Source organism: Rana temporaria, chromosome 10 (genome assembly GCF_905171775.1).
Source record: "Rana temporaria chromosome 10, aRanTem1.1, whole genome shotgun sequence".
Classification (NCBI taxonomy): domain Eukaryota; kingdom Metazoa; phylum Chordata; class Amphibia; order Anura; family Ranidae; genus Rana; species Rana temporaria.
In genome coordinates this window covers 22,309,759-22,327,857 of record NC_053498.1, presented here as the reverse complement: position 1 = coordinate 22,327,857, position 18,099 = coordinate 22,309,759, and the positions used below count along the sequence as shown (strand labels likewise).

The 18,099-nt window shown below is 42.0% G+C and overlaps 1 protein-coding gene across 1 annotated transcript; it reads right to left on the bottom strand.

Moving 5' to 3' along the window:
- Positions 1 to 914: 914 nt before the first annotated feature.
- LOC120916428 (lymphocyte antigen 6 complex locus protein G6d-like) lies at positions 915 to 16,395 on the bottom strand. The gene is made up of 5 exons (XM_040327392.1): positions 16,227 to 16,395; positions 13,712 to 13,828; positions 8,994 to 9,140; positions 5,094 to 5,243; positions 915 to 1,115 (listed from the first exon to the last, which is right to left on the bottom strand). The coding sequence occupies exons 1-5, from the start codon at positions 16,276 to 16,278 to the stop codon at positions 982 to 984; spliced, it is 600 nt and encodes a 199-aa protein (XP_040183326.1). The 5' UTR covers positions 16,279 to 16,395; the 3' UTR covers positions 915 to 981.
- Positions 16,396 to 18,099: the final 1,704 nt, after the last annotated feature.

Below are 18,099 nucleotides of genomic sequence, written 5' to 3'. Positions count from 1 at the left end.
CCAGTGGAGTTCTTAATGCTGGGTGATGGAGCCAGACTTTCCAATCAAGTGACTACTGTGATTGGCTTTCACTTGATCACATGTTCAGGAGCTTGTTTTTGGCTCCTGATCATAAACAGTTGGTGTTGGCGACAGTGGTGCTGGCTGAACATACACACCACTGTGTTGCCACATATATGCATATGGACGACATTAATGGGTTAAAAAAGTATATGCCAACATTCTGTAAGGTTATAGAATGTAATGCATTGCAATGTGCTGCTATCATTGTCTATTTCATATATTGGGGACTTCAAAGATCAATGTGTGGATGAGCTTATTGAAGGATAGACCCTTACGGTTGTAGTGGAGCTTATACACAGTCAACATGGAAGTGAACAGAGGAAGCCAAAGAACAGAAGGTTTCATAAAATTAGAGCCTGGTAAAACTTAGCTATTAATCCTCAAAGTTTTTTTATCCTTATGCCGCGTACACAAGGTCATTTTTCGGCATGAAAAAAAACGAAATTTTTTAAAATGTCATTTAAAATGATCGTGTGTGGGCTTCACATCGTTTTTCGGCTTCTGAAAAAATTACGTTTTTTTTGTGATGTAAAAAATTATCGCGTGTGGGCAAAAACAATGTTTTAAACCCGTGCATGCCCAGAAGCAAGTTATGAGATGGGAGCGCTTGTTCAGGTAAAACTACCATTCATAATGGAGTAAGCACATTCATCACGCTGTAACAGACAAAAAAGCGCGAATCGTCTTTTGCTAACAAGGAATCAGCTAAAAGCAGCCCAAAGGCCAATAAAACTTCCCCTTTATAGTTCCGTCGTACGTGTTGTACGTCACCGCGCTTTGTTCATCATTTTTCCAAAATGATGGTGTGTGGGCAATGTCGTTTTTAACAATGAACTTGGAAAAACGTCGTTTTTTTCATGAAAAAATTACATTTTTTTTAATGACGAAAAACGACCGCGTGTACGCGGCATTAGGCAGTTACTTTGGTTTTGGTAACCAGCACTTATACTTTTCAATCGCCACCATTCTGTATCCAACCACTTGGCTGTGGTCATTGTTACAACTCCGATTCGACATGCATCCCTGCACTGAAAATTTGGTTTTAACTCCATCTGAAAGGACAAAATAATCAGCATTAACAGGATGAATGTCCAGTCAAACATTAACATTTGGCCTTTAACCACTTCCCATCCTGGCCAATTCTGGCACTTAGCTCATACATGTAAAAATCAACTTTTCCCCCCTAGAAAATTACTCAGAACCCTCAAACAATATAGATTTGTTTAGCAGGGGCCCTTTAAAATAAAATGGTGGTTGTTGCAATTTTTTATGTCACAACGATCTTTCAAATGCAATTTTTTGGGGGGAAAAAACTTTCATGATTTAAAAAAAAACAAAAAAACACACTAAAGTTAGCCCAGTTTTTTGTATAATGTAAAAGATGATATTATACCAAGCAAAAAGATACCTAACATTTAAAATTGAGTCTGCCCATGCAATGGCTGCAAACTATGGTGCTTAAAATTCACTTTTTCTCTTTATTTCTCTTTATTGTTATCCCTTGTGACAGCAGGTCCTTGACAGGTCCTCTTTATGGAGAGATCAGGGGTCTGTAGGACCCCAGGTCTCTCCTCTGTCCTCCCATGCAGCTGATCAGACACAGATCGGTCTGATCGGCTGCTTTCCTGGCCGCTAACGGCCAGGTCAACAAAAAGGCAGAACCAGAAGTGATGAACAACTATTTGTCGCTCTCAGTTTCCAGGGTTACAGAGAGAGAGAGAGAGAGGAATAATGTCAGCTCCTCTCTCTCTCTCTCTGTTCAGGGCAACCATCAACGCCTGCTGCAATGATCCCGGGCTCTGCAATAGGACGGTAGAGCCCAGGAATGGTACCGGCGGCCGTGGGAGGGGCGTGGAACCCCTTTCCGCCACCTGCAGAAGTGATCAATAGGGTAATTAGCCACTTCTGCATTGCAAGGAATCACTGGCTAAAAAGATCCATACCAGGATGATGCATGTGTAGGTGCAGGCATCATTCCGGTATAACTACTGAAACCCGAGGACATCCATGGGCGGAAAGTAGGTAAAGCTGAACTCCCCATTTTCAGATCCTCTCCTCATTCTTCATGAAATCACGGACAAATTGATATATTGAAAGAAAAAATAAACTAAAAAAATTATATTATATACATATATTATATATATATATATATATATATATATATATACACACACAGTTAGGTCGCTGGTGCTGCCGCGGGTCCCAGGAACTAGATGTTCCCGGGAGTCCTGCCATTGCGGTGTGCAAGAGCAGAACAGGGGAATGCCTTTGTAAACAAGGCATTCCCCTATTCTGCCTAGTGACACTGTCACTGATGACCGTTCCCCGTGATCGGGAACGGTCATCAGTGACATGTCATGTGTAGCCACGCCCTCTCACAGTAAGAATCACTCCCTAGGAAACACTTAACCCCTGCAGCGCCACCTAGTGGATAACCCCTTTACTGCCAGTGTCATTTTTACAGTAATCAGTGCATTTTTATAGCACTGATCGCTGTAAAAATGACAATGGTCCCAAAATGGTGTCAAAGGTGTCCGATGTGTCCGCTATAATGTCACAGTCACGATACAAATCACTGATCGCCGCCATAACTAGTAATGTGTGATTTGAACACCGATTTCATATGCAGGCGCTACTCGCGGATGCGTTCGCTTCTGCGCGCAAGCTCGTCGGGACGGGCGCTTTAAATTTTTTTTTGGGGGTTTTCTTATTTATTTTTATTTATTTTATTACTTTTTACACTGAAAAAAAAATTTGATCACTTTTATTCCTATTATAAGGAATGTAAACATCCCTTGTAATAGAAAAAAGCATGACAGGTCCTCTTAAATATGAGATCTGGGGTCAAAAAGACCTCAGATCTAATATTTAGACTAAAATGCAAGAAAAAAATATTAAAACTGTCATTTTTTCAAATGACAAAAAAAAAAAAATGTTTCTTTAAGACGCTGGGCGGGACTGACGTTTTGACGTCACTTCCGCCCAGCAGAGCTATTGGGACGGGTGAAGGACATTTTTCCCTCACTCGCACCCCCAGTCATCTGCCGAACAGTCCCGATCGCCTCCGCCGCTACCGACGGCTCCGGTAAGTGTCGGAGGGCGCGGCAGAGCGGCGGGAGGGGCACTCTCCCGCCACCGATAACGGCGATCTCGCGGCGAATCCGCTGCGAAGACCGCCGCTATCGTGTACAGGACCCTTAGCACTAAAGATGGATACCTCGGTTGTGGCAGCAGCTGCTGCCGTTACCGAGATATCCATCTTTAAAATTTGGACGTATATATACAGTGCAGGGTCTGGAAGTGGTTAAAAAACGACGTTGCCTACACACCATCGTTTTTTAAAAATGCTCTAGCAAAGCGCGGTTACGTTCAGCACATACAGCGGCACTCTGTTCCATTCAAGCTCCCTTCATAACTTGCTTCTGAGCATGCACGAGTTTAAAAACGTTGTTTTAAACTTCGTTTTAGCTACACACGGTGATTTTTTATGACACAAAAGCGACGTTTTGAAAAACGACATAAAAAATTGAAGCATGCTCGAATTTTTTTTTGCTCGTTTTTCAGAAGACATAAAACAACGTTTTCCCCCACACACGGTCATTTTAAATGATGTTTTTAAAAATTACGTTTTTTTTTCATCACAAAAAATGACTGTGTGTACGCGGCATAAGTCATCTTTATGTAGAGCGACACATCTTTTTTTCAGATCCTCTGAGAGTTACTTTTGAACTTCAGCCATGTTGAACTTCCAGTGACCAGTATGAAAGAGTGAGAGCGATAACACCAAACCTCACTTTTGTTGTTAGCGGTTTAGACATTAATGCCTGTGTGTTGAGGTATTTTGAGGGGACAGCATATTTACACTGTTACACAAGATGTACACTCACTACTTTACATTGTAGGAAAGTGTCATTTCTTCAGTGTTGTCACATGAAAATATATAATAAAATATTTACAAAAATGTGAGGGGTGTATCTAAAAAAAAAAAAAAAGGAATGATTACAAAAACCCCTAAAATGTCCCTTTATGGAAAGTAGACACTACGGGCCAGATTCACATAGGTTAGCGGATCTTTAGATCCACGTAACCTATCTAATTTAAGATCCGCCGCTGCAAGTTTTTGAGGCAAGTGGTTAATTCACAAAGCACGTACCTCAAAACTTGCGGCGGCGTATCATAAATCCCCCGGCGGAATTCGAATTCCATGGCTAGGGGGAGTGTACTATTCAAATCAGGCGCGTCCCCGCGCCGATCGAACAGCACATGCGCTGTCCAGAAATTTTCCCAGCGTGCATTGCTCCAAATGACGTCGCAAGGATGTCATTGGTTTCGACGTTTACGCAAAATACGTCCATCCGTATTCGCGAACGACTTACGCAAACGACGTAAAAAATTCAAATTTTGTCGCGGGAACGACGGCCATACTTAACATTGGCTGCGCCTCATAGACCCAGGGGTAACTATACGCCGGAAAAAGCCGAACGCAAACGACGTAAAAAAAAAAAAAACGACGGTCGTTCGTTTCAGAATCGGCGTATATGCTCATTAGCATATTCGACGCGTAAAAGACACGGAAGCACCACCTAGCGGCCGGCCTGGAATTGCAGCCTAAGATCCGATGGTGTAAGTCACTTACACCTGTCGGATCTTAGGCATATCTATGCGTAACAGATTCTATGAATCAGTCGCATAGATACGACCGACGGAAATCAGAGATACGACGGTGTATCAGGAGATACACCGTCGTATCTCTATGTGAATCTGGCCCTACAAGTCAATCTAATTTTTTTGACCCATTTTTTTGGAAAGTAAGTAGAATGGAAGAAAATAGAAGTGGCTAAACAGTTATTTCACTGCAGAACAATATTTTAACTTGACACAATTTTCACCACCAGCAATGCCACATAAAGTTGGAAGGTGGAGATGAGGGGATTAATTTGCAGAATAAGGGAGGCGAAAGGGTTCATATACTTTTACGTAGAACTAATGAAGGAAACAAAAGCCATACCCCATAAAGAAACACAACTTACCTGGTTTTTCGAGCCATCCAACTAAATAGGAGCAAAAGTCAGTCTTGCTTCTGCAGACCGTATTTGTAACAGGCTTGCATAGCTCTAGGGTGTCATATGAAGCACAAGCTGGACATTCAGGCCCATTGAATTCATAGGATATATTTGTCACTATATAACAAAACAAAAAATTATGAAAGCGTATCAAAACCCCTTAAAAAACTTGTAATATACTGCAGTCTTTAGATGCGGAGGTTGCATTTGTTTTCTTTTTTTTTAGCTTCCTCATGTCAAAGGCTCCCCCTCCTCCACTCCCCTAATGACCAGTGATCTTAAAACTCAACGAGTGGCAGGAGAGGGTTACAAAGTACCTATCTACAGAATTAGAGGTGACAATGGGCCAGATTCACATATAACTGCGGCGGCGTAACGTATCGTCTATACGTTACACCGCCGCAAGTTTTCAGCGCAAGTACCTGATTCACCAAGCACTTGCGTGTAAACTTACGGCGGTGTAACGTAAAGGTGTCTGGCGCAAGCCCGCCTAATTCAAATGGGGCGCGTACCATTTAAATTAGGCGCGCTCCCACGCCGGACGAACTGCGCATGCTCCATTTTGAAATTCCCGCCGTGCTTTGCGCAAAGTGACGTCATTTTTTTGAACGCCGACGTGCGTAACGTACTTTCGTATTACCGGACGTCTTACGCAAAAACAAAAAAAAATTGAAATTCGACGCGGGAACGACGGCCATACTGTAACATGGCTCGTCTAAATTTAAGCCATGTTAAAGCAGCCGTAACTTTGCGACGGGAAAAAACGACTAGCGACGACGTAACGAACGCGAAAACCTTTGTGGATCGCCGTAAAAGCTCATTTGCATACCCGACGCTGGAAAACGACGCAAACTCCACCCAGCGGCGGCCGAAGTATTGCAGCCTAAGATCCGAAGGCGTACGAAGCCGTAAGCCTGTCGGATCTTAGCCAAAAGCCGTCGTATCTTGTTTGTGAATCACAAATTAAGATACGACGCGGCAAATTTGAAAATACGCCGGAGTATCAGTAGATACTCTGGCGTATTTCTTCTGTGAATCTGGCCCAATGTTTTTATTGTTTTACATTTTATACAGAAGAAATTACAACTATAAAATATCCATAAGTCAACAGTAATGACTTTCGACCAAAACGTGAAATATTAAGTACAAAAATTCTGAGCTGAAGGTTGTGTGGCATAAGGAGGACCATAAATTAATAGAATTTATAGGCATCATGTGATGGAAATATCAAATACATATATAATAAGGCCACAAGGACTTCCAGCATCTGGACCCATATGATGGACAAGGAAGGCGCAGCCTGGTACAACATGAAGTCACAAAACGTATTCATTAAAAAAAGGTAAGGGATAGGAAGGGAGAATTGAATACCTCTGAGTAGGTGGGATTTTCGGGGCAACAACAATTGTAAGTGACAACTAAGGTCATAAAAAATACGAAATTTATTACAAAACGGTTGACATACTACCTGGGGCATGTGGTGACCTACAGTACTTTTCTAGAACGATGTTTTTACATTGTATTTTGATATTGTGATATTTAGTATGTCAACCATTTTGTAATAAATTTAGTATTTTTTATGACCTTAGTTGTCACTTACAATTGTTGTTGCCCCGAAAATCCCACCTACTCAGAGGTATTCAATTCTTTCACTGATAAAGGGATGATGGCAACGTCATGCCTCGAAACATGAGCCAATTTTTTTCAGGGATAGGAAGGGTGGAGAAAAAGGCAAAAGAAGAAAAAGAGAAGAGAAGAGGGGGGAGAGGAAGAGAGGAGAAAAAAGAAAAGCGAAAGAAAGAGAATAAAAGTAAAAAGAGAGCGTTGATGAACCAAATGGTCCATTGGGCCCCTATCTACAGAAATAATGAAGCAGAAGCAGGTAAATATTTTCACTGTGGGTCCTCAGGTACAGCTTCAACTCCAGCAAGAAGAACACTGAACCCTTGGAGTTAGCTCAATGGTACCGTTATCTTAAAATACTCATATTGATGTAAGTGATTTGGTTCCCGGGCACACCCCAGAGGAACTCCACAGTCACCTTGATTTGTAGTACAATGTACTTTAATAACAGTAACATTATTAAATCACACTTCAATGTCCTAAAACTAGAGGTCAGAGGCAGTAATACCTTAAATATTACACTGGAGATGTATAGCTATGAGGTACAGGTTCACCTAGTACAGAAAGTATACTGTTATTCTTTTAGGATGAAGTAAAGTAGAAGTCTATACTAAAACTAAAATACCTGCATCTACAGATATCCACAATCTAACACTAACCTATCTAGCCCTGTAAATAAGAAATCAGTATACAGACCTTTTCTGAAGCTGATCTGGCCCAATGCCACGCTGAGCTGTCAGCCGCGGCTTCTCTGTAGAAGCGGGTGCAGAGTACACGTCTGACAACGAAAGCCCCATAGTAAGTCTATGTGTGACATCACTTTCAATACATTTCACAACCGTTGTCGGCCGAAATGTTGAGCTTCCGCCTCTGGAGATTGGGTTAGATCAGCTCCAGAAAGGGTACATATAACGATTTCTTCTTTACAGGGCTAGATAGGTTAGTCTTATGCCCCGTACACATGATCGGAATATCCGATGGAAAAAGTCAGATGGACTTTTTCCATTGGATTTTCCAATCGTGTGTAGCCCCATCTGAGTTTTTTCATCTGAATTTCTGATGAATTCCATCGGAGTTTAGATATAAAACATGTTCTATATTTTTCCGATGGAATTACGATGTGATTTGGCAGGGCAAAGCCAGATCGTGTTAGAATGTTGATGTCTGTAGATGCAGAGATTTTAATTGAATGGTGGACTTAAACTTTAAAATTGAAAAATTAATTGTGGTTAGACATTTCTAGATGTTCACTATAATGGGCCAGATTCACATACCTTTGCGGCGGCGTAACGTATGTCCTTTACGTTACTCCGCCGCAAGTTTTCAGCGTAAGTGCTTGATTCACAAAGCACTTGCGTGTAAACTTGCGGCGGCGTAGCGTAAAGCCGTTCGGCGCAAGCCCGCCTAATTCAAATGGGGCGGGGACCATTTAAATTAGGCGCGTTCCCGCGCCGAACGTACTGCGCATGCTCCCTTTTGAAATTTCCCGCCGTGCTTTGCGCGAAATGACGGCCCCCCCGACGTAATGTTTTGAATGGCGACGTGCGTAACGTTCTTTCGTATTCCCGGACGACTTACGCAAAAAAATGTTTTTAAATTCGACGCGGGAACGACGGCCATACTTTAACATGGGCTGTCTATTGGTTACACCACCTAAATAGCAGCCGTAACTTTCCGACGCGAAAAGCCGACTAGCGACGACGTAAGAGAATGCGACGAACGCGTGTACCTCCGTGGATCGCCGTAAACAGCTAATTAGCATACCCGACACGGAAAACGTCGCGATCTCCACCCAGCGGCGGCCGAAGTATTGCATCCTAAGATCCGAAGGCGTACGAAGCCGTACGCCTGTCGGATCTTAGCCAAATGCCGTCGTATCTTTGTTTGTGAATTACAAATAAAGATACGACGCGGCAAATTTGAAAGTACGCCGGAGTATCAGCAGATACTCTGGCGTACTTATTCTGTGAATCTGGCCCAATATTTTTTTTTTTGTCTTTGTCCATTTTAGAAAATTCAAGCAATTAAGAGTTAGGAATTAAATTAATCTTTGCTGACTAAGAATGCATACATTTAGACAAATTCAGAATTCACCAATTTATGTGGTCTGCAAACTCATTCACTTGTCTCTAGTTATGCATTTCAATAATTTTGATTTTGACAAATTTGAAAACGCAAATCAAACAGAAACATACACACACACACACACACGCACACACACATCCACACAAACATTTTACTCACTTATATTAGTCCCATTGTTGCATAGATCTTCATAACAGCAATTATATGCAAGTTCATAGTTAACGTCTCCATTAACATAGGCATACATGGAAGAATTGCATTCCAGATTCATAGAGCAGCGCTTCTTCATGGAGTAGTAAGTATGATCTGCAAACAAAAATTATTTTCTAACATCATACAGCTCAAAGCCAAACTATAGGCAGATATGAGGAAGAAAAATATTAAAACATAATTTAATACGAATTATTTTTAGTTACCCCTTATTAGTTTTTATTAACCCCACTTTTTATTTTACACTTTTTAAAGATGCCTATGTTTGTTTTGTAGCATTGAGATAAACAATAAATAATTGTACCAGAAACATCATTCTAAAGCCTTTATATTAAAGAGAAAGCACAAAGTAAAATTGGTACTTTGATGAGAAATAAGCTATGTATTAGCCAGATAGAAGAACAAGGGGCCAGATTCACAAAAGAGATACGCCGTCGTATCTATGAGAGTATCTATGCGGCTGATTCATAGAATTAGTTACGCATGGATAGCCCTAAGATCCGACAGGTGTAATTGACTTACACCGTCGGATCTTAGGATGCAATACTCCTGCCGCCACTGGGTGGAGTTCGCGTCATTTTCCAGCGTCGGGTATGCAAATTAGCTTTTACGGCGATCCACGACGGTACGCGCGTTCGTCGCATTCTCTTACGTCGACGCTAGGCGGTTTTTCCAGTCGCAATCTTAAGCCTGCTATTTCATGGCTTAGATTTAGACCAGCCATGTTAAAGTATGGCCGTCGTTCCCGGGTCGAATTTCAATTTTTTTTTTTTTGCGTAAGACGTCCGGGAATACGAAAGTACGTTACGCACATCGCCATTCAAAAAACCACGTCGGGGCGCCGTAATTTCACGCAATGCACGTCGGGAAATTTTCTAACGGAGCATGTTTAGAACGTTTGGCGCGGGAACGCGCCTAATTTAAATGGTACACGCCCCATTTGAATTAGGTGGGCTAGCGCCGGACGTCTTTTTCGTTACTCCGCCGCAAGTTTATACTCAAGTGCTTTGTGAATCAAGCACTTACGGGGAAAACTTGCGGCGGTGTAACTTAAAGACGATACGTTACGCCGACGCAGTTCTCTATGAATCTGGCCCAAGGTTTGGTTAGAATGTTTGTCGGTATACAGTTTTTTATTTACAAACTTTTTACACCAAGCGCAGATAATATTTTTTGGTTGGTTACTGTAACGGTCACCACCGTTTACGACCTTCCATCACATCCACGACAGCTTATCGACACTCCAATCAACAGGACCCGATCCCATTTCTTTGCCCAGAATCAAGACGAGACACGCAGCTCTGTACTTGTTCCAAATGTAAAGATACTTTAATGATTTCTCTCAGTCTTTTTATATAGTACAACAGGTCACAGAATTTACAGGAACAATCAAACTGCCCCCCCATCACACACTAAGGCTAATTACTAAACATTCCTCAATTACTAACAACAAAAGCCTTCACCCACTCCGTCTCTGCATACCGCTTGACACCTCTGAGCATCAATAGATTGTAGACAGGGTTATCACACATAAGCAGTCTTTAGTATGCATAATTAGAGTTCTGGGAGCAGACCTGGGATTAACACCTGTCCGTTACAACACCTTTACACAAGGACAATGGAATGTCCTCCAAGCCCTGATGCAATTAGCATGTCACTAGACTAATCATAGAAATGAGTCATAGATTATTGACTGGTTGGGGTCACAATTAACCAACATCTTGTAGTCTCTCAAGATCCTGCAATATGAACTGTCCGTGATGTCAAATCTCATGTAATCCATGAATTACGATTCACTTGCCACTCCATGCCCAAAGGCCACAGAGTGGACTCAGACCCAAGAGTTATCAGTGACGCTGACACAGGAGTATCCTCCATCCTCACAAAGTCTCTGTTTGTCCCGGGTCATTCCGTTACATCTCTCCCCTTTCGGTGGGAGACTGACACAGGAGGAGACCCCGAACGGGTTGACTCCGAAGTCAGTCAGTAGATCCAGTCCTCCAATGCTGGTATCCATACCGTACCCCAAATAAATGGCTCCAAACAGAGCATTACTCACCCAACCAACCTCTGTCTCTCTCAGAGAATCTGCCTGCCGCTGGGGAGAGGCCTGGACTGGCCCTTCTCCCTGGAGTCCTTTCAGCCGCTGGAGAGAAGACAGGGTGACTGGGCTCAGTTCCTCATGCTGCTGGGGATCTGGGCCAACTGCCCCCCATCCCTGGGGTATACCAGTGGAGACTGAAGTCCCATCCACTGCCCCAGGAACTCCCTCTTCCATTAGTAGAGAGCAGAGGCTTGTGGCACTCTGCTCTGTTGCCAGCTCTTCTGCTGGGTCGCTTGGAGTGGAGACCACAGTCCCATCCACTCCCACAGGAACTCCCTCTCCTGCTAGGTGAGAGCAGAGGCTTGTGGCGCTCTGCTCTGTTGCCAGCTCTTCTGCTGGGTCGCTTTGGGGGGAGACCACAGTCCCATCCCCCGATGTCAGCTCAAGCTGCAGTTGTGTGCCGCAGCCAGTAGCATCCTGCCCTGCCGCCAGAGATTCAGCTGGGAGTAAATGCTTTACCACCACAGCTTGTTGCTGGGGAGAGGGGCCAATTGCCCCGGCTCCCTGGAACTCCACTTCCATGGTGACTGGCATCTGTACCTCTCCCCTCTCTTCAGTTGGTGCTGCTGTGACTTCTGCTGCTGCAGCACCTCTTTGCTCTAGCCAAGTGGCATCCACAGCCGCTATAACCCGGTCTATGATCTCCGGTGGAGGATTAGGTCCATACTGTGCCAGTCCACGTCTAACAGCCCGGTCCCAAAACTCTTCATCGGGTGTCCTGTCTGTTACGCTGGGCCTCTCAGCTCTATCCATTTCGACAAGTTGTGCGATAATGTCCCTTCTCTTACGGTTGCAGGCCGATCTGCCCCGGCTCTCCAGTAAGTCCTTGAGGGAAGAGAGCTTCAGCCGTTCATACAGCGTCTCCATCGTCCTGTGTCCTTGTCGCCGTCCTTTAAGCGATGGAATTATCCCACTGCTGTGCCACCACTGTAACGGTCACCACCGTTTACGACCTTCCATCACATCCACTACAGCTTATCGACACTCCAATCAACAGGACCCGATCCCATTTCATTTGCCCAGAATCAAGACGAGACACGCAGCTCTGTACTTGTTCCAAATGTAAAGATACTTTAATGATTTCTCTCAGTCTTTTTATATAGTACAACAGGTCACAGAATTTACAGGAACAATCAAACTGCCCCCCCCCCCCAATCACACACTAAGGCTAATTACTAAACATTCCTCAATTACTAACAACAAAAGCCTTCACCCACTCCGTCTCTGCATACCGCTTGACACCTCTGAGCATCAATAGATTGTAGACAGGGTTATCACACATAAGCAGTCTTTAGTATGCATAATTAGAGTTCTGGGAGCAGACCTGGGATTAACACCTGTCCGTTACAACACCTTTACACAAGGACAATGGAATGTCCTCCAAGCCCTGATGCAATTAGCATGTCACTAGACTAATCATAGAAATGAGTCATAGATTATTGACTGGTTGGGGTCACAATTAACCAACATCTTGTAGTCTCTCAAGATCCTGCAATATTAACTGTCCGTGATGTCAAATCTCATGTAATCCATGAATTACGATTCACTTGCCACTCCATGCCCAAAGGGCACAGAGTGGACTCAGACCCAAGAGTTATCAGTGACGCTGACACAGGAGTATCCTCCATCCTCACAAAGTCTCTGTTTGTCCCGGGTCATTCCGTTACAGTTACGATATTGTTAATGGAATTCTGGTACTGTTTTAATATGCTGATTGTGACTAAGGCTGGTCATACATTATAAAATGTTCCTGTACAATTTTCTTTTGAATTTACAAAAAACATATAGGGCTAGATCCACGAAGCAGTTACGCTCTATTGATACGCCGCGTAACTGCTAGTTTGCTCCGGCGTATCAAATTTTTTTTTTCCTTTACAACTCCTTTAAGGAAGAAATAGGTGTAAAAGGTAAGAAATGAGAAGTAGCATGAGCCTAGTAACAAAAGCATTTAAGGATTCCTTCTGGTCTTATCATCAATCATTATATTCTTGAAATAGTCATGATATTTTATCAGGTTTTATTTGATTTATGTATTTCAATTAATATTTATTTATTTAGCATATTTTGTTATTAAAAAGTATTTTTTTAAGTTGGTTGTTTTTCATTAATCTTTGTTTTTAATACTTTAAAAGTTAGCCAATTCAGGTAAATTTTTAGATATACAGAAATGTTGTATTAGTAGTGGGTTGTTTTTCATTATTTTGGTAGTTTCACTTCCAAAATAAAGAGGACCAATAGATTGAAATATTTGAGTTTAACTTTACTGGTAATCTGTTTGTGTTATCACTTTTACAAATTATTTTTTTTAGAAGACTACATTGATTATAAATGTTATTATTGCTTATAGAAGTTATTTGCATCGTTTAACAAAAATGCATTTATCTACACCAGGGGTCTTCAAACTACGTCCCTCCAGTTGTTCAGGAACTACAATTCCCATCATGCCTAGTCATGTCTGTGTGTTACAATGCCTCATGGGCTGTGTAGTTCTACAACAGCTGCTGGGCTGTAGTTTGAGGATCCCTGATCTACACCTATAGAGAGATTGAAGACAGTTACTTACTGAATGCAGATTTTTCAGAGATGGTCATACAAGCGCTGCCTTCTGGGCATTCAGTTACTTCACCTTTACAAAACTCAGAATTGCGACAATGGCCCTCATAACATTTGAGATTTTTAGCTAGAAGAAATAACAATAATAATAATACTAATACTACCAATATTAATAATAATCTGTTCTCATCAGCCAGTTGTATCAACGTGCTGTCCTACCTATATTGCAAAATGTTATTTATTATTCTGCCAATAGCTGTAAAACATCCAACAGTCAATCTGCTATATATTTACGCATAAATGTATGTAAACCCTAATTCAGGGGTCACCAGGTTTTCTAAAAACAGGGCCAGTTTACTTCAGACTTTAGGGGGGTCAGACAGTGGCCATTGGGAGTAGAACATGGGCTGGTATCAGTAGGAGTAAACAATTCATATTTGGTATTAGTGGGGATAAGTGTTCTGATGACAACTGTCTCAGCAAGATATAGAAAGCAAAAAAAAAAAAACCAATACAGAAAAAAACAACTTAATAGGGGTTTTAACCCTTTCCTACTCTATAAAAAAAAAACTAAGCCTAACCTAAGCCCCCCATCTCCACTAACAATGAATATAAAGGACTGGTTAATCATATGATACTTATATATAGATTTATTTTTAAATCTAGTTGTCACAATTTTTTTTAGAACATTTGATCTAACTGGAGAAAGGTCCCAGAAACTATCAACACATCAGATTGTCATGAAGACTCTGGGCCAGATCCACAGCCAGCGGGCTTAACTTAAATCTTCCTATTTAAGTTACACCGCCGCAAAATTTCTACCTAAGTGCCCGATCCACAAAGCACTTACCTAGAAATTTTCAGCTGTGTAACTTAAATCTGTCCGGCGCAAGGCGTGCCCAATCTAATGGGGCAAGTCCCATTTAAATTAGGCGCGCTCCCACGCCGGACGTACTGCTCATGCTCCCGACACGATTTTCCAGACGTGCTTTGCGTGAAATTACGTTGCGCCGAGTTTTGTGAATCGCGCCGGGTAAAAAAAAGTTGCGTCGGGAAAAAAAAGAGATGCGGCGGGAAAAAAAAAAATGTAAAAAAAAATTTGACAGCGTCGCGGGAAAGAAGGGTATACTTTTACAAGGTGTACTAACTTTACACTTTGTAAAGCAGCCCTAATTTTGCGTTTGCAAACTAACAACTTACGGAGACTTCACGAAGGGAAACCGCTTTGTGGATCTCCGTAAGTGCTAATTTGCATACCCGAAGCGGCATTTCGACGAGAAATGCCCCCAGCGGCGGCCGAGGTACTGCATCCTAAGATCCGACAGTGTAAAACTATTACACCTGCCGGATCTTAGGAATATCTATGCGTAACTGATTCTGTGGATCAGTCGCATAGATAGAAACAGGGATACGCAGGCGTATCAGCAGATACGCCTGCGTATCCCTTTTGTGGATCTGGCCCTATGTCACTAGAGATCTCAATAATCAGCTGTCTTTGGTTTTTGCAGCTCCCTACACATACTCCATAGTTATTGTATGTAAATGTTCATTCTCTTCAACATGGGAACAACAACTTCATCACACTCTTGCGCATGTTTGGTGGTCATGCCCTATCTAACAACCCTTTTGGGAAAATGTGAGATCTTTTATCCATCTAATCTCTGGTGTTCCAATATCTGAGGACTCCCTGGGTCACACGTTTTCATTGTTCTCAAGTACCGATCAAAACTTACAACCAATCTATCATTCACCCACCTTGATCCTCCTCAATTCCCTCAATAAAATGATGGTTCCAAACCATAGACCATATCTACTCAATGGAATACCCCACCTTTGACAGCCGTAATGCACAATCCTCTTTCACAAAAATATGGGCATGCTGGTTGGCTTTCATATATACCTGTTGATGTGGAGATTATGTCCTCGGAAAAGAGTTTGTATTGATGCATTTAATTTTACAGCATGCTGCTGCAGGCACTATGTATGTATGTATCATATACTGTATATATATATATATATGTACGTACAATAATATCGCTATTGATCTGGTACCAGAACACTTAATTGTTTACCCTTAGATGCATGGGAACCTTGAAGGAACTGAACGGCACCCCCCGCCCCCCAACTCGCTAACTATCTCCATCTCCATCTCCTTTCTTTCCTTTTTCCCCTTCCTGCTCTTTACTCTTACTACTCTACAAAGTGATGAAGCGTTAAAATCCTTGAGATGATCAGTAAGAACCTTTAATATAACCGACATTGTTAATTTGGTCGTTATGTACGTGTAACGTTCCTCCATGTTCTGCAACATTATCTTAATAAACATTTATTAAAAAAAAAATGTTTTCTCTTTCACCAGCTCCTTGACACCTATTAATGCCATGACTACTATGTAAGCCACTGTATGCATTGGTGTAAAATCAATGGTTGTATTTACCTTTGTTGTAATTTCTCTAAAAACAATAAAAACCTTAAAAAAAAAAACTAATGAAGGCTTGTATTTTAGAATTGCATAGTTTTCTTACCTGTAGAAAGACCAAAAAAGAGAAGTAACAGGACAACGCCAATGGTTTTCATTTTTTTTTTTTGCTTCAAAATGTCTTGGATGTTGGAGATCTTCTAATGCTTCTCAAGTGATTTAATTCCTCCTCAAATGCTGCAATATATTTGATTTTATTGGTCAATGGGCTGGATTAATTAGATCATCATTTATTTCTGTGGTGCAGTTTGTTTAATAATAAATAAAATTAAAAAAAAAAGATAATGATCATTGTAGAACAGCAATTCAGGAATGTAAATGTTTCAAAATAATATTTACATTGACTTTGGACCAAGCTCAGCCATCTGAATTCAGCAAAAATGAACATATGTATTTGCTTAGCCCTAAGGATGAAAATGAATATTTGTGTGCATTTCATTTGTGTTATACAGTCACCAATAGACAATGAATCATACTAGTATATTCACTGCAGCGCTTCTAAAATTTTGGTTAACTAAAAAAAAAAAAAATATGTGTTAAAATTGACCTAAATACATAGGGCCTGATTCACATACAAATACGTTACGCTGCGGCGGCCTGATTCACAAAGCACTTACCTGTAAACTTGTGGTGGCGTAGCGTAAATCCGCTCGGCGCAAGCCCGCCTAATTCAAATGGGGCGGGCACCATTTAAATTAGGCCCGTTCCCGCGCCGAACGTACTGCGCATGCTCCGTCCGTAAAATTACCCGACGTGCATTGCGCTAAATGACGTCGCAAGGACGTCATTGGTTTCGACGTTAACGTAAATGGCGTCCAGCGCCATTCACGGACGACTTACGCAAACGATGTGAAATTTAAAATTTCGACGCAGGAACGACGGCCATACTTAACATTGGTTACACCACCTAGAGGGCATGCTTAGTTTTATGCGACGCATCTGTACGGAAACAACGTAAATTTAGATCGACGGGCAAAGCGGACGTTCGTGAATTGGCGTAACTAGTCATTTGCATATTCTACGCCGACCGCAATGGAATCGCCACCTAGCGGCCGGCCTAGAATTGCAGCCTAATATCCGATGGTGTAACACAGTTACACCTGTCGGATCTTAGGGCTATCTATGCGTAACTGATTCTATGAATCAGACGCATAGATACGACAATCGTATCTCAGAGATACGACGGCGTATCAGGAGATACGCCGTCGTATCTCTTTAGTGAATCTGGGCCATATAGAACAAGTATTTCCAAACATCCAATAATATAAAAGATGTCATCAAATCAATATCAAATGTGATATTGACACCAAAATAAGAATCCATAAAAATATTCAAACTAGTGGAGAAAATACTGGCCCAGATTCTCAAAGGACTTGAGACGGCGTATCGCCATGTACGCCGTCGTAAGTCCGAATGAGAGCCGTCGTATCTATGCGGCTGATTCTTAGAATCAGTTACGCATACATTTGGCTAAGATACGAGCGGCGTAAGTCTCTTACACCGTCATATCTTAGGGTGCATATTTACGCTATTGGCGCTTCCGTAGATTTCCGCATTGAATATGCTAATGAGCTAGATACGCCGATTCACGAGCATACGTGCGCCTGGCGTAGCAAGATACGTTGTTTACGTAAGACATATACCGGCGTAAAGTTACCCCTCATAAAGCAGGAACAGCGCCGTGTTTTACGTTGTTTGCGTAAGTCGTCCGTGAATGGGGCTGGACGTAAGTTACGTTCACGTCGACTAGGCATTGAGCGGGCGTAATTTAATTTGAAAATTCGACGTGATACTGAGCATGCGCGCACATGCGTCGTTCGAAAAAAACTTCATTTACGTGGGGTCGTGATTAGTTTACATAAAACACGCCCCCCTGTTCCTCATTTGATTTAGGCACACTTACGCCTGCAAAATTACGC

What these genes read in the sequence shown, in the direction of transcription:
- LOC120916428 (XM_040327392.1), bottom strand. Translation starts at nt 16,278, where the DNA reads ATGAAAACCATTGGCGTTGTCCTGTTACTTCTCTTTTTTGGTCTTTCT. An exon ending in CTTTTTTGGTCTTTCTACAG is followed by an intron (nt 13,829 to 16,226) that starts GTAAGAAAACTA and finishes TATTTCTTCTAG; the next exon opens with CTAAAAATCTCAAATGTTAT. An exon ending in CTCTGAAAAATCTGCATTCA is followed by an intron (nt 9,141 to 13,711) that starts GTAAGTAACTGT and finishes TTTTGTTTGCAG; the next exon opens with ATCATACTTACTACTCCATG.